The 20,027-nt window shown below is 44.2% G+C and overlaps 1 protein-coding gene across 3 annotated transcripts in view; it reads right to left on the bottom strand.

Moving 5' to 3' along the window:
* The window catches only part of LOC129675337 (myb/SANT-like DNA-binding domain-containing protein 3), a 128,860-nt gene that overhangs the window by 62,794 nt on the left and 46,039 nt on the right, over nt 1-20,027 (bottom strand). For 2 of the 3 annotated variants that reach the window (XM_055605382.1, XM_055605383.1), the window contains exons 1-2: nt 19,748-19,923; nt 738-847 (exon numbers count right to left, since the gene is read on the bottom strand). In XM_055605382.1, the coding sequence (XP_055461357.1) occupies nt 738-847; nt 19,748-19,922 (285 nt within the window). In that variant the 5' untranslated portion in view covers nt 19,923. Of the gene's footprint in view, nt 1-737; nt 848-19,747; nt 19,924-20,027 lie in introns of those variants that run through there. The other variant, XM_055605385.1, reaches the window with a different exon arrangement.

The following is a 20,027-nucleotide window of genomic DNA, read 5'->3' as shown; positions in this document are numbered from 1 at the left end:
AGGTCACTAGGTTACCTAACTCTCCTAGGTCATATGCCTTGTTTCTGAACCCCTTCCTCTCCTCAAGATTCAAAATGGCAGGCTTAGTTAGAACAAGACTGTCAGTGAAAACCAGACAAGCTCCTTCTATACTCCTCTCCAATTCTGAGACAACATCTACACCTAGATTATAATTTAATCGAAGAACACAGGCAAACAGGAACAATCAAGAGTGACACCTTCCACCTCTCTCGGCCTTTCAGACAGTAACAGCACAACTAAAACCCAGAAGGAAATGCTAAGGTGCCATACTCTTGGGCTGCCACTCTAATTCCCAGCACGTCTCTGACCCTGATTCCCCGAGGCTCTAATTCATCCTGGCTCTAAAGAGCTACAGTAGCAAGGACTGAGGAGGAGGGGAGCAGGAAAGCCAGGTTAACAGAAAAAAGGGAAAGATCATGCCAACCTGTCAAGTAAGAGGCTGACCCAGAGCGCCCACCCTTTCCCTACCTCTGCAAAGGTTACCCATGGATATTACTTTAACATTTCCCCACACATGCTCACATCTGTCATGGTCAGTCTGTCCTCTTTAATTTCTGAAATGAAGCACAGAAGGCACAAGTAACAGGACTTGACCTGGCAAGAAAGAACTAGTGGGCTATGAGCTCAGTTCCTTTAGGGCCTCAAGGCACTGTGTGCTCTTTATTTAAAGAGTGTAGAATTATAAAATGGGGAAGGAGGGATTAAAGTTCTCTCACCTGAAATTGGCATGCACATTTCAAACCATCTCCATCTTCTTTGCAGACACCTCCATATTTACAGGATGATTCATCACATACTCTGATATCAGATTCCCTAACATTTAATTCTGCAAGAAAGGAAAACACAGTTGCACATGAATACACAAATATACACATATACCACAAATATACACATATACCACACACACACCACAATGTATACAGACACCACACATACACACAAAATGTATACAGCTTAACAAAAGAACAAATGTACGAGGCTCTCATTCACTGGTATGATTACGAAACAATATAAAAAATCAAGTTATGGGTGCCAGAGAGATGGCTCTGAAGTTAAGACTACTTAACCTGAGGACCAGAGTTCAGATCCCAGCATCTGTACAATAAGCCAGGCATCTGCTATGGCTGTCACCCCAGCACCCAGTGCCACAGAGACAAATAGGAATTGATAGAAGTCACCCAGCGCCCTCTTCTGGCTTCCACATGAAGGTACCAGCACAGACACGAGTGCATATACTCACACACATACACACAAATACATAAATCTTCAAAAAAGTAAAAATAGAAAAGCAAGTTCTTGTAAGACTCAAAATGTCCAGTATATCCAAAAGAGTATCTTAAGCTATATCCGTAAAAGGAACTTCACCCCAAAAAGAACCTCAAAATGCTAGGTTTTAACATAATTTCCAAGGATAAATCTATGGAATTTGTTTCTTTGGGCTTGCTAAACACATGGTAATTTTGCTATTGTCTGGATAGTTTAGACTGTTGGTCTGGTAAGTAACTTAATTCTGAGGACAACAAATAACAAAGCTTAACTCATCAGTATTCATTCTAGGCAAACATTTTCAGTTACAAAGAATTATAAAATTAACTTGAATTTCACACAATAGGTAGGTATGGGACATTTGTGAACGCAAAATTAAGGAGCTTCACCTTTTCTCTCCCGTTAAAACTTCTAAGTGACTAAGTTGATTTTACCACAGGAAGAGTCAAGCGCCAAATTTGTTTCTGCCCTGAGACTGTCACCCCTGCACCTGAAGAAGGGCATTAAACTTCCTCAGGAACCAGTCCATGGCTTCCAGGTTACTAGAAGTTAGTCAAGTGGAACAGAGCAAGAATTATGAGATGCATTTTCCTACCTCCCCACTGGGAACTGGAGCTACAACCGCAAAGGCAAACCATAAACAACTGTCTGTGCGCATCCAGCCAGAGGCTGCAGCTCAGGGGCTGATTAACTCTGGAAGGCGTACGGCATGTCTCTTGCACCGCCCATCATGGTAAGGTAGGCCCTGGTAAACAGACCCACCTCCCCAACCACCCACCACCCCTGTATATTCTCTTTCCCAGGTTTTCAAAGCAGGACCCCTGGACTGAGCCAATGTCCAGTTACAGCCACACTGGTGGCATCTCACTGGCTTTTGAGTCATTTGTCTGCACCACTCCACAAGAGCGTCTATGGTGTGCCCCTTCCAAGAGCTGGCAATTGGGACACAGAGTCGACAGTACTTACATGAAGCAACCCTTGGAAGCAGCAACCGGTACATTAGCGGTAAGAACAGTTTATATATCTGAGGGCATCAGTTACTTTTTCTTTTTCTTAAATAGGTCTCAAGATCACACAAATAGGCTAAAGGTTCAAAATGCTGCACTCAAAACAAGACAGCCAATACAGCTAACTGTTCTGTTCTACAAACCCGCCTTCAGAAGACGGGTTCTAAGTTCCTTCCAGATGGAGCTGTAAAGCTCTCGGGTTCTTGGCTCCTCTCCCGATTGTTGCTTGCCCTTCCTTCCCTCCTTAAAAATATATGCAGCTTTCAAGACTCCTTAGCGTGGGCCTTTTTCCCCCTATATCTAGTCAATAAAAATTAATAGCAGGTCCAGTTCCAAACACTATCGAACACACAGCCTCAGACCTTAAGAGGATCCTGTTGTCTATAGTTAGAACTGCCACCACACACTCATAAAGATGAACACCATCAGCTCAAGATGCCAGCAGAAAGAAAGACAGGTGCCAAAAATCATGAGGCCACCATGCCACATTGAGTCTGCTCCCTTAGATTATTATTGTAGAAAATAAACCAATGAATACATCATTTTTAATTTATTTACCTTTATTTTATGTGCATTGGTGTTTTGCCTGCACATATGTCTACGTGAGAGTGTCAGATCTTGAAGTTACAGACAGTTGTGAGTTGACATGTGGGTACTGGGATTTGAACCTGGGTCCTCTGGAAGAGCAGTCAGGGCCCTTAACCACTGAGCCATCACTCCAACCCATGAATACACTTTTTAAAACAAGCCCACTTTGTATAAGCCAGGTTACAGATGCAAACCAATATCCCAATAATTCATTAAAAGAAAAACATCGTTAAGCAAAAGGTTTACATCTTTTGTGGTTTCTCATGCATGTATGAATTTGTCAAGAGCACTGTAACTACCAGTGTCTCTACCTCCTAACATGCTTCCCTAACAACCAAAGCCTTAGCTCAAACTCAATAGAGGACCCTCTGGGTGTCCTTTTCAGGCATTCTGCACAGTACCAGGCAAGAAGAGGGAACTCTGCTACCTGTCCGTGATGATGACGATTACACACCTGCCTTCCTGAGCCCAAAATGGAAGTTCAGCAAAATGGATGAGCCATTACTAAGACTCATAAAAAATAAGCTCTCCGAATAAAAATATTTTATACACACACACACACACACACACACACACACCATTCAGAAGAGTGTCTCAAAACAAAAATATTTTTCTCTGGTTGCCAATCTGCCCATCATTCAGTTCTCCTAGTGTGAAACCTGTCTCAGGGCTCATTCATATTTCAAGGCTGGGAAACAATGCACAGGAAGGGCAGAACCCCTGCTCAGGAGGAACCAGCCCTGCAGGAAGTTCAGGTTGTTGGCACCTCTCACCAGAGCCTGGGGCCAGAGCCTGGGGCTGCAGTTCAGACCAGAACTCAGCAGCCCTCCACAGATATGGCAACCACCTTTCCAGCACACAGAAAAAAAAAGTTCTGTTTGGCTAGCAGTCACAGAGAACCAAAAGGGAGTCAATTCCTTAATGCGACCACAGAATTTGGGGGCTCCTAATCTGAGCTAGATATTTGGGGGAGATTATTGATTGTCACTGAGCTACCTTGAGCACTGACAAAAAAATGTCGAGTGACATTTCTGGCCTCTACTCCCCAGGTGCCAGGGATCACTCTGGCTGTGACAAGCAAAATGCCTTCAGACTTTACCAAATGTCCCCTGGGGAGACAAGATCACTCCCAATTGAAAACTACTGTGAAAATGAAATCAATGGCGTTGCACCTTATTGTTCCCTAACAAGGGTGTCCAACCCTTCAGCACTGTGACAGGATGCCGTCTATAAACCACGCTGGGCCACTTTCATAGCTAGCCTAAGGATGCCTGCGGCCTAGGATGAAACACAGTCACCTAAGCGGGAACCTCCAAGATCTTAGCATACCACTAGAAACACTTCCTATTTCAGAAGAGGGACCTACACACAAATTTCTAGCAAGCTAGGGTTCAAGCCAGAGGTCCCAGAGGTAATAACACCTCAACCCTCAGTGGCGGTGGCTTCTTCCACCTCTCAGGCACCTGACCTTCTCTCCCTTCCTACGAAGGCATTTTCTTCACGGTCAACAAATCTCATTCTAATGCTATGACAACTTTTTTAAAAGTCTTCCGATTTTTTGTTTGTTTGTTTGTTTGTTTGGGGGGAGAGCACACCACAGTACACATGAGGTGAGAAGACTACCATCACATGGGTTCCAGTATCGAGGACCCTCCAACTCTTTTCTTGACCCTTCTATAGCAGATGGCACTGTTTCCCTCCACTGCTAGAATAATCTTTATTATCCTCCAACTCCAACCACTTCTCCTCTGATCACTCCTTTTTCTTTATATACTGTCAAGTCCAGGACAATGTACTATTCTTTCTTTTTCTCATTAATTTTTTTTATTCACCTCACATCTCAATCACAGCCCCCTTCCTCTTCTCTTCCCAGTCCTGCTCTGCCACCCTCTTCTCCCATTCTCCCATTGCCCCCTCCCCTTCTCCTCAGAAAAGGGAGCCCCCCTCCCGTACCAACCTGCCCCAGCACATCAAGTCGCATCAGGACTAACAGTAACCTCTTCCACTGAGGCCAGACAAGGTAGCCCAACTAGGCGGAAGTGATCTAAAAGCAGGCACAACACAGTCCATGTCAGAGACAGCCACTGCTCCTCTTACTAGGGAACCCATACAAAGACCAAGCTGCCCATCAGGTACATATGTGTAGGGGACCTAGGTCCAGTCCAGGCATGCTCTTTGGTTGGTGGTTCAGTCTCTGTGAGACCCCACGGACCTAGATTAGTTGACTCTATTAGTTTTCTTGTGGGGTTCTTATCCCCTCTGGGTCCCTCTATCCTTCCCCCAACTCTTCCACAGGATTCCCTGAGTTCTGCCTGATGTTTGGCCGTGGGTCTCAGCATCTGTTTGGATCTGCTACCAGGTGGAGCCTCTCAGAGGACAGTCATGCTAAGCTCCTGTCTGCAAGCATAGTAGTATAGTATCATTAGTAGTGTCAACGGCTGGCTCTCTCCCATGGGGTGGGTGTCAGGTTGGGCCAGTCAGCAGTTGGCCCTTCCCTCAATCTCTGCTCCATCTTTATCCCGGCACATATTGTAGGCAGGGCAAATTTTGGGTTGAAGGTTCTCTGGGTGGATTAGCATCCCCCTCCTTCCACTGGAAGTCCTTCCTAGATAGTGGATGTGGCCACTTCAGTCTCCATATCCCCTGCTGCTAGGAGTCTCAGCTAGAATCACCCCATATCCTCCCTGATGGGAGGGGAATGGAGTGGGGATCAGGTGTGGGGAGAATGGGCAGGGGAGGGGAGGAGAGAGGGCTGAGAGAGAGAGAAGGGAAACCAACTGGGGTGGGGGCATCTCTGGAGCAATGCATTCTTTTAACTAACCAGATTAATCAAATTCTTTTAATCAAATGCCATTCTTAGGAGCCTACAGACTATAGACTACAGTCTATGGCACAAGAAATCCTCAAGGCTACAGTTTCTTTAGCTCCCATCACAGGAGCAGGTGTCTTTATGTCACAATGTCACCCAACTTAGCCAAGCCCATAGAACAACTTGTTATAATTATGTTGCTTCAACATTTCATAGAAGTGAAAATCAATTGTTCCCATGAAAGTTAAACTTGGAGAGGTGAAAAAGGTGAGCCACTTCAAAAGCAAATGGACTCACATTTACAATTCTGCATCTACAGTCCTTAGGTTCCTTTTCAAAGGAATGAAAAATGGAATCTATAATTAACACATTATAAATATGCTTCATTCAAGAAGGAGTAAACTATTCTCAGGGGAAATTCTATGCCTATTTTCAAAGCATCATTTAATAAATATGTATTTTTAAGTTAAAATAAAATATACCATGCATTTATGAATCATTTTGTGATTCCTCACTTAATGTAAGGTTCTCAAATAGCAGAACCCTCCTGAACTATACAGCAGAGGGTTCTTACCACATACAAACTTCCGTCTTTAGTGACCCATCATGCATCTTCTCTGGATCACTCCCTGGCAGCATTCTCCATCACACTGCTAACTTCAAAATGCACATGGCATTCACAACCTTATTAAAGCCAAATTCACCTGCTTTCTCCCAGTTCCAGTCTGCAGAGCACTGCTAGAGAAGGCCCTTCCCATGAATATTTCCTGAGGCCTCAAAACAGAGAAAGTTTTCATTCCCCTCTGGTTGAGTCCCAGCTGATTCCTCACAGGGCATGTTCCAAGATATTACCTTGTCTTCAGAAACACAATTTCAACAGCATTATAATCACTGTCTATGTGTTAACTTGAATTTGGGGAAAACATCCCTTTTCAGAAGAGCACAGCCACCCAAACAACAGGGCCCTGCTGGGTGGCTTCATTCCCCAAATAATATTCTGGAATATGTGCCCAGCTGCCAACTAAGCAAACCCTTGGCCCCAATCTATGCTGAAAACTATATGGAGAGGTTAAACATTTACAATATGCCCCACCTAAAACATTGTGGTATAGACTCGGAATATTATGTACCAACTGAAAGATTCATTTTATATAATACACAAATATTTCATGACTATGTGAATGTTTAAATGAAAAAAAGAACATAAAACTATATATACATGTCATTATATTTTTATATGCACACAGAAAAACTCAGTTATGAAAAATAAAAAAATGGCAACAGAGACTGTTTTCCGCCATTTCAACAATGAGCCACTTTTCCTCTTTTCGGGTCTCTATATTGGTTATTGTTTAATTGGAGGGGAGGGGTGGCTCAGTGTGATTTCAAACCAAACCAGAGGCAGTTTGCTACATCATGGGCAAAACAGGAAAAGGGGCCAGGTGTCAGCGAGAGCCAAGTTCTCATGCTTGGCCTTTTTGGTTCAGTGACATAATGTGTTCAAAGCAACAATGCCTAGAACAAGTAGATACAGTACACAGCAAAGATTTGCCCCCTCCCTAGACATGCCTTCAACTCCTAACCCATCTGACAGGCACCTCTCATGACACAATGGCTGAAAATATAAGTCAGTGTCAATCCAGAAACAGATGTAACTGTTAACTTCAAGTTCCAGCAAATCGGGAGAATTAGAAATTAAATTTTCTTCAACTTGTTGGTTAAATTAACATTATTACAGTATCTATCTTCTATCAGGACATGGTGACAGAGAAAATGAACTTAGTATTCTGTAATGCAAATGCAGTCTACACTGATGATAGAATGCACTAGCAACAGAGATGACTACCACTTCCCTAAGCTATATTTAAATGGAAGGAGCTGCACATGTGCCATACAATTATCTGTCTCCGGTATTTGTTCATCCATCCTGCATGCTGCTGCCAAACTACCTTTGTTAAACAACCCCTTGATGCTATCAGTCCTCCACCTCCACACCCGCATCTTTCCCTGCTGCCTGCTTCAGTGCTAAATGCCTGTGTCAGGATGCTCCAGGCAAGGTGACAGGGAGGACATGGATAAAGGTTCAGATGGGGAGAATAGCTCATGATCCTAAAATGAGCAGTGAAAGCAGAATCCCAGGCTGAGTAAGAAAAACACCGGTCCTGGCCAAGGATGCAGGATAGCGATGGTCCCTCTTGTTTCTGGTGTCCAGGGCACTGACACTAGCTTGGCAAGCCTGTGTGTTTTCCTCTCACAGATGCATACAGTGACTCTATTCTGGTGCTTATTAAAAATTTTGATGACAAATCTCCACATTTCCTGACACGATACATTAGCCTTTTTTAAAGACTTTTTTGCCATGTGCATGCGGAGTAGAAATGTAGCTCAATGGTAGTGTGGTTAACGTAGCATGCACAAAGCCCTGGGTTCAAATTCCCAATGCCACCAAAAAAGCACAATAACTATTTTTTTTTTAATCCAACCTTTTGTACTGCCTATAAAAAGAATTTTCAGGGGAGGAGGATGGCTCATTGTTAGGCAATGCACTTGTTAGGCAAGTCAAGACCTGTGTTGGAGCCCCCAAAACCCATAAAAACCCAGACACACAGTGCAAGCCTCTGTAATCTCAGCGAAATTCTGCATGGTGACAGGAGACAGAGACAGGAGAACCTCAAGCTCTCGGGCCAGCGAAACTGTGTGCACAGTGAAGAACCAGCAGAGACCTGGGTCTCAATAAAGGAATGTGAAGAACGACACGAGGTTGTCCTCTGTCCTCCACAAAGGAACCACACCACACATGAATAGCTGTGCGCTCACACACAAATCTTGAAGGCAAAATAGGAACTACAATTCTTTCTTGGGGGGAATTTGGAGTTTATTATTTACCTGAAATATTACTTTTAGCTTTATGATGACCTTATGTTACTTTTCAAACGGGGAAGCCTTGAAAATATAGTGAGAGGAGCCAGGCGGGGCTGCACACCTTTAATCCCGGCAGTTAGGAGGCAGAGGCAGGCGGATCTCTGTGAGTTCGAGGCCGGCCTGCTCTACAGCAAGAGTTCCAGGACAGCCAGGGCTACACAGAGAAACCCTGTTGAAGAAGGAAGAGGGAGAGAAAGAGGTGGAAGAGGAAAAGGAGATACACTGTGAGAAAGAAGCCAGGCACACACACACACACACACAGCCACAGAATACAAGATTCTATTTATATAAAATGTATAGAATATGGAAAGTCACAGATGCCATCTCTCTGTGGCTGCCAGGGGACAGGCGGGGGTTAACAGGACTGGTGATTCATGACTCCAAGTATGATTCAGATTTATTTCTGAAGTGATGGACATGTTCAGAGCTACAAGGTAATGATGACATTGGGTGGGCGTATAAAACCCACTGAACTGCAGGTTTCAGATGGCAAAGAAGATACCACCTCTTCTGTAAATCAGATTAAGCCATCACTCTACTTAAACCGAGAATCTGAGACAACTAACAAACATGCACTCTAACGCAGTGTTTAAGGCACCACCTGGTATGCCATATCCAGTAGTTGCCTGGCTTTCCCACTTATCAGCTGTGTGATCATAGTCTCTCTTAAGATGTTGGTGGAGAATTAAAGACATGGAAAACCCTTAGAGCAGCATGTGACAGGCAAATGTCATGGTAGAGTCAGACACTTTGTTGTTTTCAGCATCTGCGTTGGAAAAAACGTATGAAAAAACGAGCATCGAGCCAACTGTGAGAACATCCCAGCAAATTCTCATGTCCAAACATACTAAAATTTTGTCTTTATCCTTTTACCAAAAAAAATTCATTTCTACGAAATTATGACAGAAAATAAGATATACAAAACCTTTTCCACATCTATTCTTTCTATTTTTGTTTTGACAAAGTGTGTAGCTATGTTCCCAAGACTGTCCTGGAATTCTGAGGCTCAAGTGATCCTCCAGCAACAGTGTTCCTCGTAGCTGGTCCCTCTGCATGTGCCTCCACATCAAAACATGCTCATCTTTCCAAACACCAGCCTAAGTATCCATCCACTAGGAATTAGTTAAATAAACTATGTATCCAACTGTTAGAAATTAACTAAATAAATTATTTAGTTATTGAATATGCAGCTATTAAAGTCTGTGAGAGAAGACCAGTGGGCTGGAGAGACCAATGGGCAGTTAAGAACACTCACTGCTCTTGCAGGGGACCAGAGTTCAGTTGCCAGCACCCACATCAGGCACCTCACAATCATCCGTAACTCTACCTCTAGGGGACCTGATGCCCTCTTGTGGCCTCCTTGGGAAAACACACACACACACACACACACACAGATGCACACACACATAAATAAAATAAATCATTAAAAAGAAGACAAAGACCCCCGTTAAGGTGAAAGAAAAAGAAGAGCAGAATATAACGTGGAACGTGGTTGTACCCTCAGTTTTACTTCGTGTGTGTATTTGCTTACATACATGTTTTAGAATTTTCCAAGTGCAGTTAATATACAGCCTCCAACACACACTTTTCAAAAGTTAATAAATCCGAACACACAAATATTGGCTTCTGGTTCTTTTTCTAACCTATGTCCCCTAGTGCCTGTAACACTCAGTAGAATAAGAGGTATCCAGAAAGCAAGAACTTACCCACTGAGACAAACAAACAAATACTGGCAATGGAGAACTGGCATTAATTGCTTTAAAGGACAAAAAAAAAAACCTTTTGAGACAGGGTCTTACTATATAGTCCCACCTAACCTGGAACTTGCTGTGTTGACCAGGCTATCCTCATCATAAGAGATCCACCTGCTTCTGCCTCTAGAGTGCTAGAATTAATCACTTCTAAAAATAAATAGATCTGAATTGGTATGAAGCTTAACAATAAATGAACCCACCTAAAAAACAAAACAAAAAACCATATAGACTGAAAAGAGTTTACGACTCAAACATACAATTCTAAAATGCAAGCGAGCACTATGCCAAGTTCATAAACCCCCGATCTCTCTCTGGAGAGAAGGTAATAACAGAATTAATAGTAACGCATAAAAATAGTTCTGTTACAAGCCTTTTAACTTTGTATTTAAAGATGTCTCAATGGATTGAAGTCACCTCCTCACCAAACTTAAAAAGAAACTTAAATTTAATTCATTAAAGAATCTACATATGTAGGGAAAATGAAAAAAATGACAAATATCAAATTGAATGAAGATGGCTGGTTGTAATAGAAAAAAGGAAATAAAAATATCGGTGAAGAAGTGAAAGATGGGTGTGTCACACACTCATTACTGCTTTGCTAATCCCCAACCCTTACCTTTTGCTTGCCTTTTCTATAAAACAGAAAAGTGCCTGCTGGCCCCTCAAAACCATGCCCCAGGCCACTGAACCTCTGTCTCCATTTCCCAGTGTCACCAGGTTGCTTAATGTTCCTCTGCTCAACTCCTTAAGGGAACTGGGCTTTTTTCCTAAAATTCCAATAACACTAAAAAGATATGAAACTTCTCTGGGGAAGACAAAAATGATGACAATGTTTACATAACCTGTGTTTATATTAAAATCACTTCATTGCATAATTTTTAAAAAAAAAAAAAGAAATAAGGAAAAAGAACAAAGATAGCTTGGCGTAGTTGTGCTTCACTGTGACCCCAGTCCTGGAGACCTGACATCACCCCAGCCTTGGTTGCTAGAGAGAGCGTGCCTTGCCTTCAGGGCCCTCATTCCTATCCCCAGCACCACAGAAGCATAAAGTCAGAGTAGCACACACATCATGATTACACTATTTGTGAACGGGCCAAAGGCCTAGGAGAGCAGAATGATCCATATCCTACTGGAAAACCAATCCCAGCTCTGAAAAACTAGGAAATAAATCCAGAAAGAGTTGGCTATTGTAACCTGAGAAAAAGCTTTAAAGTGCCCTACAGAAAGATTTAAGGTATAAACAAAGGCAAAAAGTACAACAAATCATGAGACAAAGTTTAATGCACATTTCCTAAACAGAATAACAAAAATTCCTGCTGAAAACCTATGTCATATTTGGAGGTTTCAGTATTTTATTAACAGACAACAAAATAAAAATTAAGTACACAGGGAGGCTAGGGAGCTGACTCAGTCAGGAAAGCGTTAGGAAACATGAAGGCCTGGCTTTGGCTCCCCAGCATCCCCGTAACAACCAGTGAGGAAGTGGCTCTCTGTACGTCCAGCACTGGAGATGCAGAGTTGAGCAGAGATCCCTGAGTGGATCCCTGGATCCCAGACCCCACTAGCCTCACCAGGTAGTCTCATCAGTGATCTCTAGGTTCAGCGAAAGACTGTCTCAAAAATTAGGCAGAAAGGGACAGAGGACGACAATCCACATGCACCTCTCGCCTCCACATGCAGGCTATACCTCCACACTATACACTACACCCACGTGCGCACACACACACACACGCAGCACATTAAATGTTGGTTAAGAGCACACTCTGTTTTCCCAAAGGACTAGAGTTCAGGTCCAAGCACCCATGTCCGGAGGCTTACAACTGCCTGTAACTCCAGCTCCAGGGGCTACAGCTCCCTCTTCTGGCTTCTGTGGACACCTGAATGCATGTGCACACACACAACCACACATACAAACAAGTCAACCTTTCTCTCCGTGAAAGCAGTCAGCGTGGCAGAGCCAGGTTCGTAAAGAAAGGGGCAGAGAAAGGGGAAGTAAGTAGGGAAAGAAGCAAACACACACAGTCAGAGCAACTATGGGAAGATGTCTCTACCTCAGGTAGAGAATGTGGGTGCACTCCTATGACTCCCTCTTCTGAAATTAGAAATTTTTAGATTAGTAAAATAAGAATTAACACAGAAAATGAAAAGACAAGGAGCTTCTTTCCCTAGGGCATAATATTTTCATAAAATTTGTTCATATCACGTGTCAATATCCACCTACTTTTAATATACTCAAACCTAGAAAATCTATACAGCACGTTCTCAAACCATAACACAAAACCACTTGGCAAACTAACACACCTAAGTCCATGTGCTTTGTAACCACGATGGGATGTAACCATAGATGCCTTAGGATTTTTTTTTTTTAATGCATGTAACAAACTTAGAAAGGAAAAAAGAAAAGGCAAAGTGTAAAAAAGAGGAAGTGTCAAGACAAGATGAAGAAAATGCAGGGAAAATAAGTATGATAAAAATATCACTGGGGAATTTCAAGGAAAATGCTATAACCAGATAGTACAGTAAGTTTCAAAGACAAAGAATTGGATTCAAACCAAGGTTTAAGGACAGGAAGAAAAAAATCCCGAGTGAAGCAGCTCTAGCTGTTGCTTCCCTGAGAAAACTACATGGGACACTGACCACTCCCTTCCTCGGTAAGGAAGGAGAGGACGCTAGCCTAGGGTGAAGGGAGCAGAGCCCAGCACATGGGCAGTCATACACTGGCAGGAGGGTGTGCACACAGCAGCAAAGCTGGGCATTGCAGAGGCAGATCTCCATCCAGCCCGGTGACGATGATGAGAAGAATGGTCCGAGGTCTCCGTCTCCTCCAGACCCTCCACCCCACATTAAATGTGCCACAACTCATAGATCCAAGGGCTAGGGCAGAAGACACAGGAAGCAAGCTAGCTGCTGGAGGACCAGAGGAGCAAAGAGCCCACGCCTTACTGGACACTGGCTCATTGTGGCCATGTGAAAATGAGGGCTCTAAGCTGCCAGTGTTTTTAAGTCTATAAGAGGCTGAAATCCAGATTTTGAAGTGAAGCCTTGAGACTCACAAGCAATGCAACTTTTTTAAACACCTTATAGCTGACCAAGAGTCTCAATCTCCACAGCATTTTTCAACATACTGCCAAGTTCTCCATTTCTTCCTGGCCAAGTCCAGGTTTTGCTTTCTGAAACCACAAGGCCATGTGATCTTTCTAATGAGGCTCCCACGTCTTCAGAACGACTGTCAACCTTTCAGATTGGACTTGAATGCCTGCAACCAACATGGTGGCAACCTGTGCCTGTCCTATCTCCCCACCCCCCACAGCCCAACAGAGGGCAGTGTATTAGTTACTATCCTGTTGCTATAACAAAATATCTGACAGAGCAACTTTAAGGATTTATTCTGGCAGATAGTTAAAGGATTCGTTCCATCCTGGTGAGGAAGCCCACCAGGAGAGCTTAAGAGAACTCTCCACATACATCCAATCAGAAGCAGAGAACCATGATGGCTGCTGCTCAGCCCCCTTTCTCCTCCAGGAAATGGTGCCTCTCTCCTTTAGACAGCTCTTCCCACCTCAAAGAACCTAGTCAAGATAACCCCTCACAAGTGTCCACGGGCTCCCCTAACCTAGGTAACCCCTCACTGTTGCCTAGGTTTGTCATCACAGGCAATACCCCTGACATCCGACCTTCACTTTCCCACCTTTGTGCCTTTCCTACAGCCATTCCCTTTACCTAGACTCACTCTCCCAGTTCTCTTCAAATGCAGTGTTGTTACATCATTCCATAAATAAATATCCAATAGGCAACTAACTATGCCAGGTGCCATTCTAGGCACAATATTATCTAAGTGAATAAAGCAGACAAAAACACTCTTGATATGTAACTTATGATGTGGGCTACATGACTGGGACCAGAAGGTTCCAGGCAGGAGTACAAATGGCAGCGGCCCCAGGGAAAGGCACCCCTAGTGATTACAGATGTCCTTCTACTCCTCCTCAAGGTCTGGCTCAAGTACCACTTTATTTCTCACGAACAGGGAGTTTCATTCCCCAACTCTGTATGCACACCTTCCTCCAGGCACTCTGTAAGGAGAACCCCCCCTTTCTGAATGCACACAAGTGTGAATGGTGGGGCAGAACTGGGAAGGTGAAGGAGGAGGAAAAACTGTAATCAGAATATATTGTACGAAAAAAATCTGTCTTCAATAAAAGAAAAAAAAACAAAGATTGCAAATTGTTTACAAATAATACAGGTTTGTGTTAACCATTTTAAGTATATAAACATGTATTCACTTCCCGATGTCTTACCCTGACTTTTTCTTTGTACAGGGCTATGGGGGAAACAGTTCCCCATTTCCTTATACAAACCACACTCACAATTCAGTTGCCTGTGATGTCTGTGCTCCTTTCAGGAAAGCAGGAATCTACAAAATACCTGTAATGTTTTCTGCGGAATCAGAACCACTGTTTCTGTCATCTTGATCTCAATTGAATTCATTCAAAAGCAATTCTTCCCATCTCTTTCCTTTATCCAGTCTTGCATTTCACAAGATAACTTTTCATATCTATACTTCTCAATCTGAGGAACACTTATTAAATTATACTCACAAATACCATTGGTCTAAACAAGTTTGAGAACAAACAGAACTGATTCTTGGTAAATGGCACACAGGTAAACTGCAGCTAAGGGAAGAGCTTTATCACCTAAATGTGCTGTGAGTCTTCCTGAATACGGAGACTGGCTAACTTGAGATGTCAAAATCAAGGCCAAGAGAAATTTTAAAGATATTTCCATTCACCAAATAAGATTTACACAAGACCAGTAGGAATATAAAAAGATGTTTCAGTCATTGGGAAAATGCAAACCAAAGCCACTCTGACACACAAATTGACACCCTCTAGGATGGATGTAATCAAGAACAGACACAAATTCTGGGAAACAGGTGGAGAACCTGGAACCCTCATACATTGCCGGTGAGAATGTAAAGAGCACAGAAACTTCAGAACACAGTTTGGCAGTTCCTCAACCTGTAAGAGATATGAGTTACCATGTGATCAGCTGACTCCATTAAGTGTACACCCAAGAGATGACAACAGCAGGAAAGGATGCAGAAGATATCACCAAAGACATACAATAGAATGTTAGTCAGCCCTAAAGAGGGCTGTGGTTCTAACACATGGAAGAACGTTGAAAATTCCATATTAAGTAAAAGAAGTCAGATACAGTGGACCTCGTAAGGTATGATTGAACTTCCTTGTTATGTCCAGAATAAGTAAGTCCATAGTGACACAAACGCAGACTAGCAGCAGCCGGGCTCAGGACAGGACGACTGTCAATAGTAGGTTTCTTTTCAGGGTGAAGGAACGTTATAGACTTGGTAGTGATATTCAATTTTGTTACTATAATGTTCTTCCTGTACTGTTGTTTTATTCCAATCAGTGTTAGTGGTCAATAAATGCTTATTCACAGGGGGGCAGGAAGATCCAGACGTACTAGGCAGGAATTTCCATTGTACATATTTTGTAAAAGGATAATCATTCCTGCTCTGCCTATAAGGTCAGGAGGACCTCTCATATATTTCCCTTAATATCTGGTATGTTAGATTATACTACACAGGCTCACTCAAGGTTCACTAGTAAATTAGTTAATAACCCTATTTTACATATCAGAGACTTCAAACAGTGCTTTGACCACAATTTTCCACATTAACTAAAATCTCATTGTTTATTTCCCAGAATTCAAAATTGCCACTAATCATGCTCTCCTGTTAACCTGACATTTGCACCGTCTATTTATAAGATTCTTACCAATATGTAATATCTAGAGGACCCACTTTTAACTTTTCTGACATTTTTTAAACCCTGTTCAAAGTCACCATCTTATGTCTATCACTGAAGTCCACTTGCTGCTCTGTGCTTTTCCTATCTCTTTAACCACATTCCCTGAACCAGAAATGTTTCGTATATTTAACCTCCTCTGTTCTTCTCAAATACCCCAAAACCCCCAAAGCCAAAAAGGACAATCCAATCCTGACACAAGTAGGGGGAAATATTATCTAAGGTTATCTGGTCTCTTAAGCTTAAGCTCATCTTTACAAATGTCACATAATTGTCACGATATTTTTTTCTTTTTAAATAAACAGAGAGCTTCCTCACAAATTTAGATTTTAAAAGAGTAACTATAAATTAAGAAATTTAAAATCAAAAACAAAAAAAAAAAAAAAGCATCAGAAGCCTAAAGTCCGGAATGAGTGGAGTACTGTGAAGACCACTAAAAAGGGCATACATAGATGACAGGAGAAAAGAGCTGCTGCTTGGGGAAGATGCTGCCACAGCCAGAGGTGAAAGCGCAGCACAGGCCCCCTCAGCACCACTGCCTTAAAGGCACATGTTCTCCAAACTAGGACTCTGATAAAAGGGAAAACACCTAAGATAACTGCCATGCGCCCTGAACAGCTGCCGACAGTGGAGCCGACTCCAAAATACATTTCCTGGCCAAACCAATTGTGCTTGGTGATACAGAACAACTCTCAAATCATACCTAAACCCTACTGCTAAATATTTATCCTTTTCTGACAAGGAGCCAGAAGACCTTAAAAAATACACCCTCAGTTTAGGAGAGAGAGAGAGAGAGAGAGAAAGAGAGAAGGAAGGAACGAAGGAAGGAAGGAAGAAGGAAGGAAGGAAGCATGAAGACCCAGAAAATAATCTATAGGCAAACTTGTGACCTAGGTGCTGAAATTTTCTGGAATAGGTGTCGGGAGGGGGCGGAGAGCCAGACAGAGAGATTAAATTCCTTTTAATCTCTTATGAAGGCATGCTCCATAGGGCATGTGCGGTTCCACTAGAACGGGAAAAGAGAGCGATGCAGCCTAGCGAGATGCTCTGACCATATCTTTTAAGGATAGTCTGGTGAAGAGGATGGGAAAAGGCTTGAAAATCTATTAAACTCAATTAATTAAGAGGATGCACAGCTTACATGTCAGGTTAACTACCACATCAACAAACTGAAACACTGCAGGACTGACCACAGTCTACCTAACTTCTAGTGACAAAGGCCTTGGCTCATCTCCATATTTACAAATGCCACAAAGCTCTGAGTAAGCCAGCACACACACCCAGCCTACCAGAATCAGACTCCAGTAAAGATCACAGAAGTCTAAAATAACAGAGCAAAAGATGACAAAGGGGAGTCAAGGGCAGTACTTACACTTTAAAGCTCAAATATATCCTTGAGTTAACTTCACAAGGGACTTGCAATCTTACGTTCTCAAGTTGTATTAACACGGATGTATTATGCGCCCGTACTGGATTACTACAGTTCTCAAACTCATCGACTAAAATGTGCATTTTTCTTGTGAATCTTTTCTTCGTCCCATAGAGCTGTAACAAAAATCTACCAATATGCCCTGGAGAGATGGCTCAGCCATTAGGAGCACTCAGGGCCTGAGTTCAGTTCCCACAGATGGACAGCTCAGTTCCAGGGGAATCTTCTTCTCCCGCCCTCTTCTGGCCTCTGCAGGCACTGCACAAATGTGATGGACACACTCGCAGGTAAAATACATAAAATAAAAATAAAATATTAAAGTATACCTTAGCCCTTAGAACATTTAAAGCCTAACTTATTTACATTCATTTTCAGTGACAAATATTCCCAAACATTCCAAAGGAAGGCTAAATCCAGGTTTGTTTGAATTGAGGAAACTAAGAAAAATCAACTAACTTGCCCCCAAACCACAGCTATGCAGCAATGGCTATGGCCTCCAGATGAAACCCCTTCTTCCCACCCCATGTGAGTGCCTAGACCCCTGTGTCCTTTTCTGAACACTTGTCCTATGAACTAAAGAATCAGAAAGAGTATATGATAACAGCCATCAACAAATACTATGCTTTGCTAAGGACAAATGAGGTTAGCTACCCCCACACGCGCGCGCACACACACAAATAGCCATAACACTTCACCCACTAAAATATTTTGACATGGTGTAGTCACCTACAAATGATAACCATTGTTTCTTAACCCCCAAAAAAAGCCACTCTGGTATACAAACAGCTTATACTCTTAAATAAAGACCGATTGCTTACTAAAGCATTATCTCATCCCAGATTACTATTAGAAAAATGGAAGAGATTGTAGGGATGGAAACGCTTTTAATGGTCACGCCATTGTTAACAGCGCTCAAACCCCCCCCCCCCCGCCCCGCAGCCCCCCTCTGCTTCAACTCTAGTTAAAAGAACAAGTGCTGGACTAAGAAGTGATAAAAGCCCAAGTGAGCAAGGGCTGGCTTATGACCACTAGGTCTGCTGAGCCAGCTGAAGGAGGACCTACCCTCCCCCCACATGGAACCTGGAAGCCTCTCCTCGCCCCAGGGCCTGAGTCCCTGGGCTCCTCTGGGACTCCTTCAGAAAGGACTGGGGAACTTTACAGCCTGGTCCCCTCCCCCCTGTCATCCATAAAAACCCCAGCAAGCTCTTTGTTTCCAACAGCTGTGGGAGGGCAGGCGGCCTTGGAGAGAGGGGAGAGGTCACTCACTCCCTGGCTCCCCCGGCTGCCAATCTCCGGGACCTCCAGGCAAAACACACAGCCCCATTCCCCCTCTTTCTAAGCCACTTTAATTAACCCGGGGTTACACTAGCTACACAGGGCACTCTCTGAGACCTAATTACCTTTCATCCCCAAATCCCACACAAGATGACTCCCTAGCTCCCTCCCTCTGTGAAACTGGGTTCTCTTCCCCCATGTACACATATGAGGGGTTACCTGAGCCCCAGGCTTTGTCGACACACAACATACAAAACACTTCCTGGGCCCTCCTGGGACTCACTAGTTCCCAGACTCGCAGACCTGTGAACACTAGAAGCCCCCACTGCACCCCTGAACCCAAAGGACAACATAACCACTCCTTCCTTTTACCAACATGACCTCTCTGAGACCAGGCTACTCTAAAGAACACTTCCCCCATCCCCGCCGCCCCCAACACATGGTCAGTCCCCTTATCCTCGGCCCCCCAGATTCCCACCACACACATACACACACACACACACACACACACACACACACACACACACACACACACTCCCCTTGAAGCCTGGCCGTCCTCCCTCCCTTGAGGCTTCACAACATTTACCACGCGCTTCCACCAGCACTGCTTCGTCTCGCGGAACCTCACCTGCTCACCGCGCCGCAGGGCAGCCCTCGCCCGGGCCACCCGGCACCCAGGGGCTCCCGCACCGCCACTCCCCATCCTCGGCTCAGGTCCCCAAGCCCTCACCGCCAACTCGTGCCCTGCCCTCCGCCCAGCTCCCGGGACTCCCCGGGTCCACACCGGGTCCTCCCGCGGCCCAGCGCGGCGGAAGGGAGGAGCCCCGGAGGCGGGCGCCGGCCGCTCCTACCTGAGCAGTTGATGCTCTTGCCCCTGCCTCCGGGACAGTCCCCGCCGCCGGCCGCCAGCTGGTTAGACGCGCGGCTTTCGGGCAGGCAGAAGGCGAAGAGCAGAAGCACCGACGTGAAGCCGCAGACGGCGAGCGGGGGCGCGGCCGGCAGCCGGAGCGGCGCCTGGGCGCCCATGCTGTCGCGGCCGCACGGCGGGGAGCGCAGGGAGCGGCAGGCCGGGCGCACCGGCCCCGCGCCGCCTCCTAGCAGCCGCGCCGCCGCCCGGGGCAGCCCCGCAGC

Source organism: Psammomys obesus, unplaced genomic scaffold (assembly GCF_907164565.1).
Source record: "Psammomys obesus unplaced genomic scaffold, mPsaObe1.curated_primary_1811, whole genome shotgun sequence".
NCBI classification, from domain to species: domain Eukaryota; kingdom Metazoa; phylum Chordata; class Mammalia; order Rodentia; family Muridae; genus Psammomys; species Psammomys obesus.
Note: the sequence above shows the minus strand (reverse complement) of the source record. Positions and strands in the feature narration are given on the sequence as shown.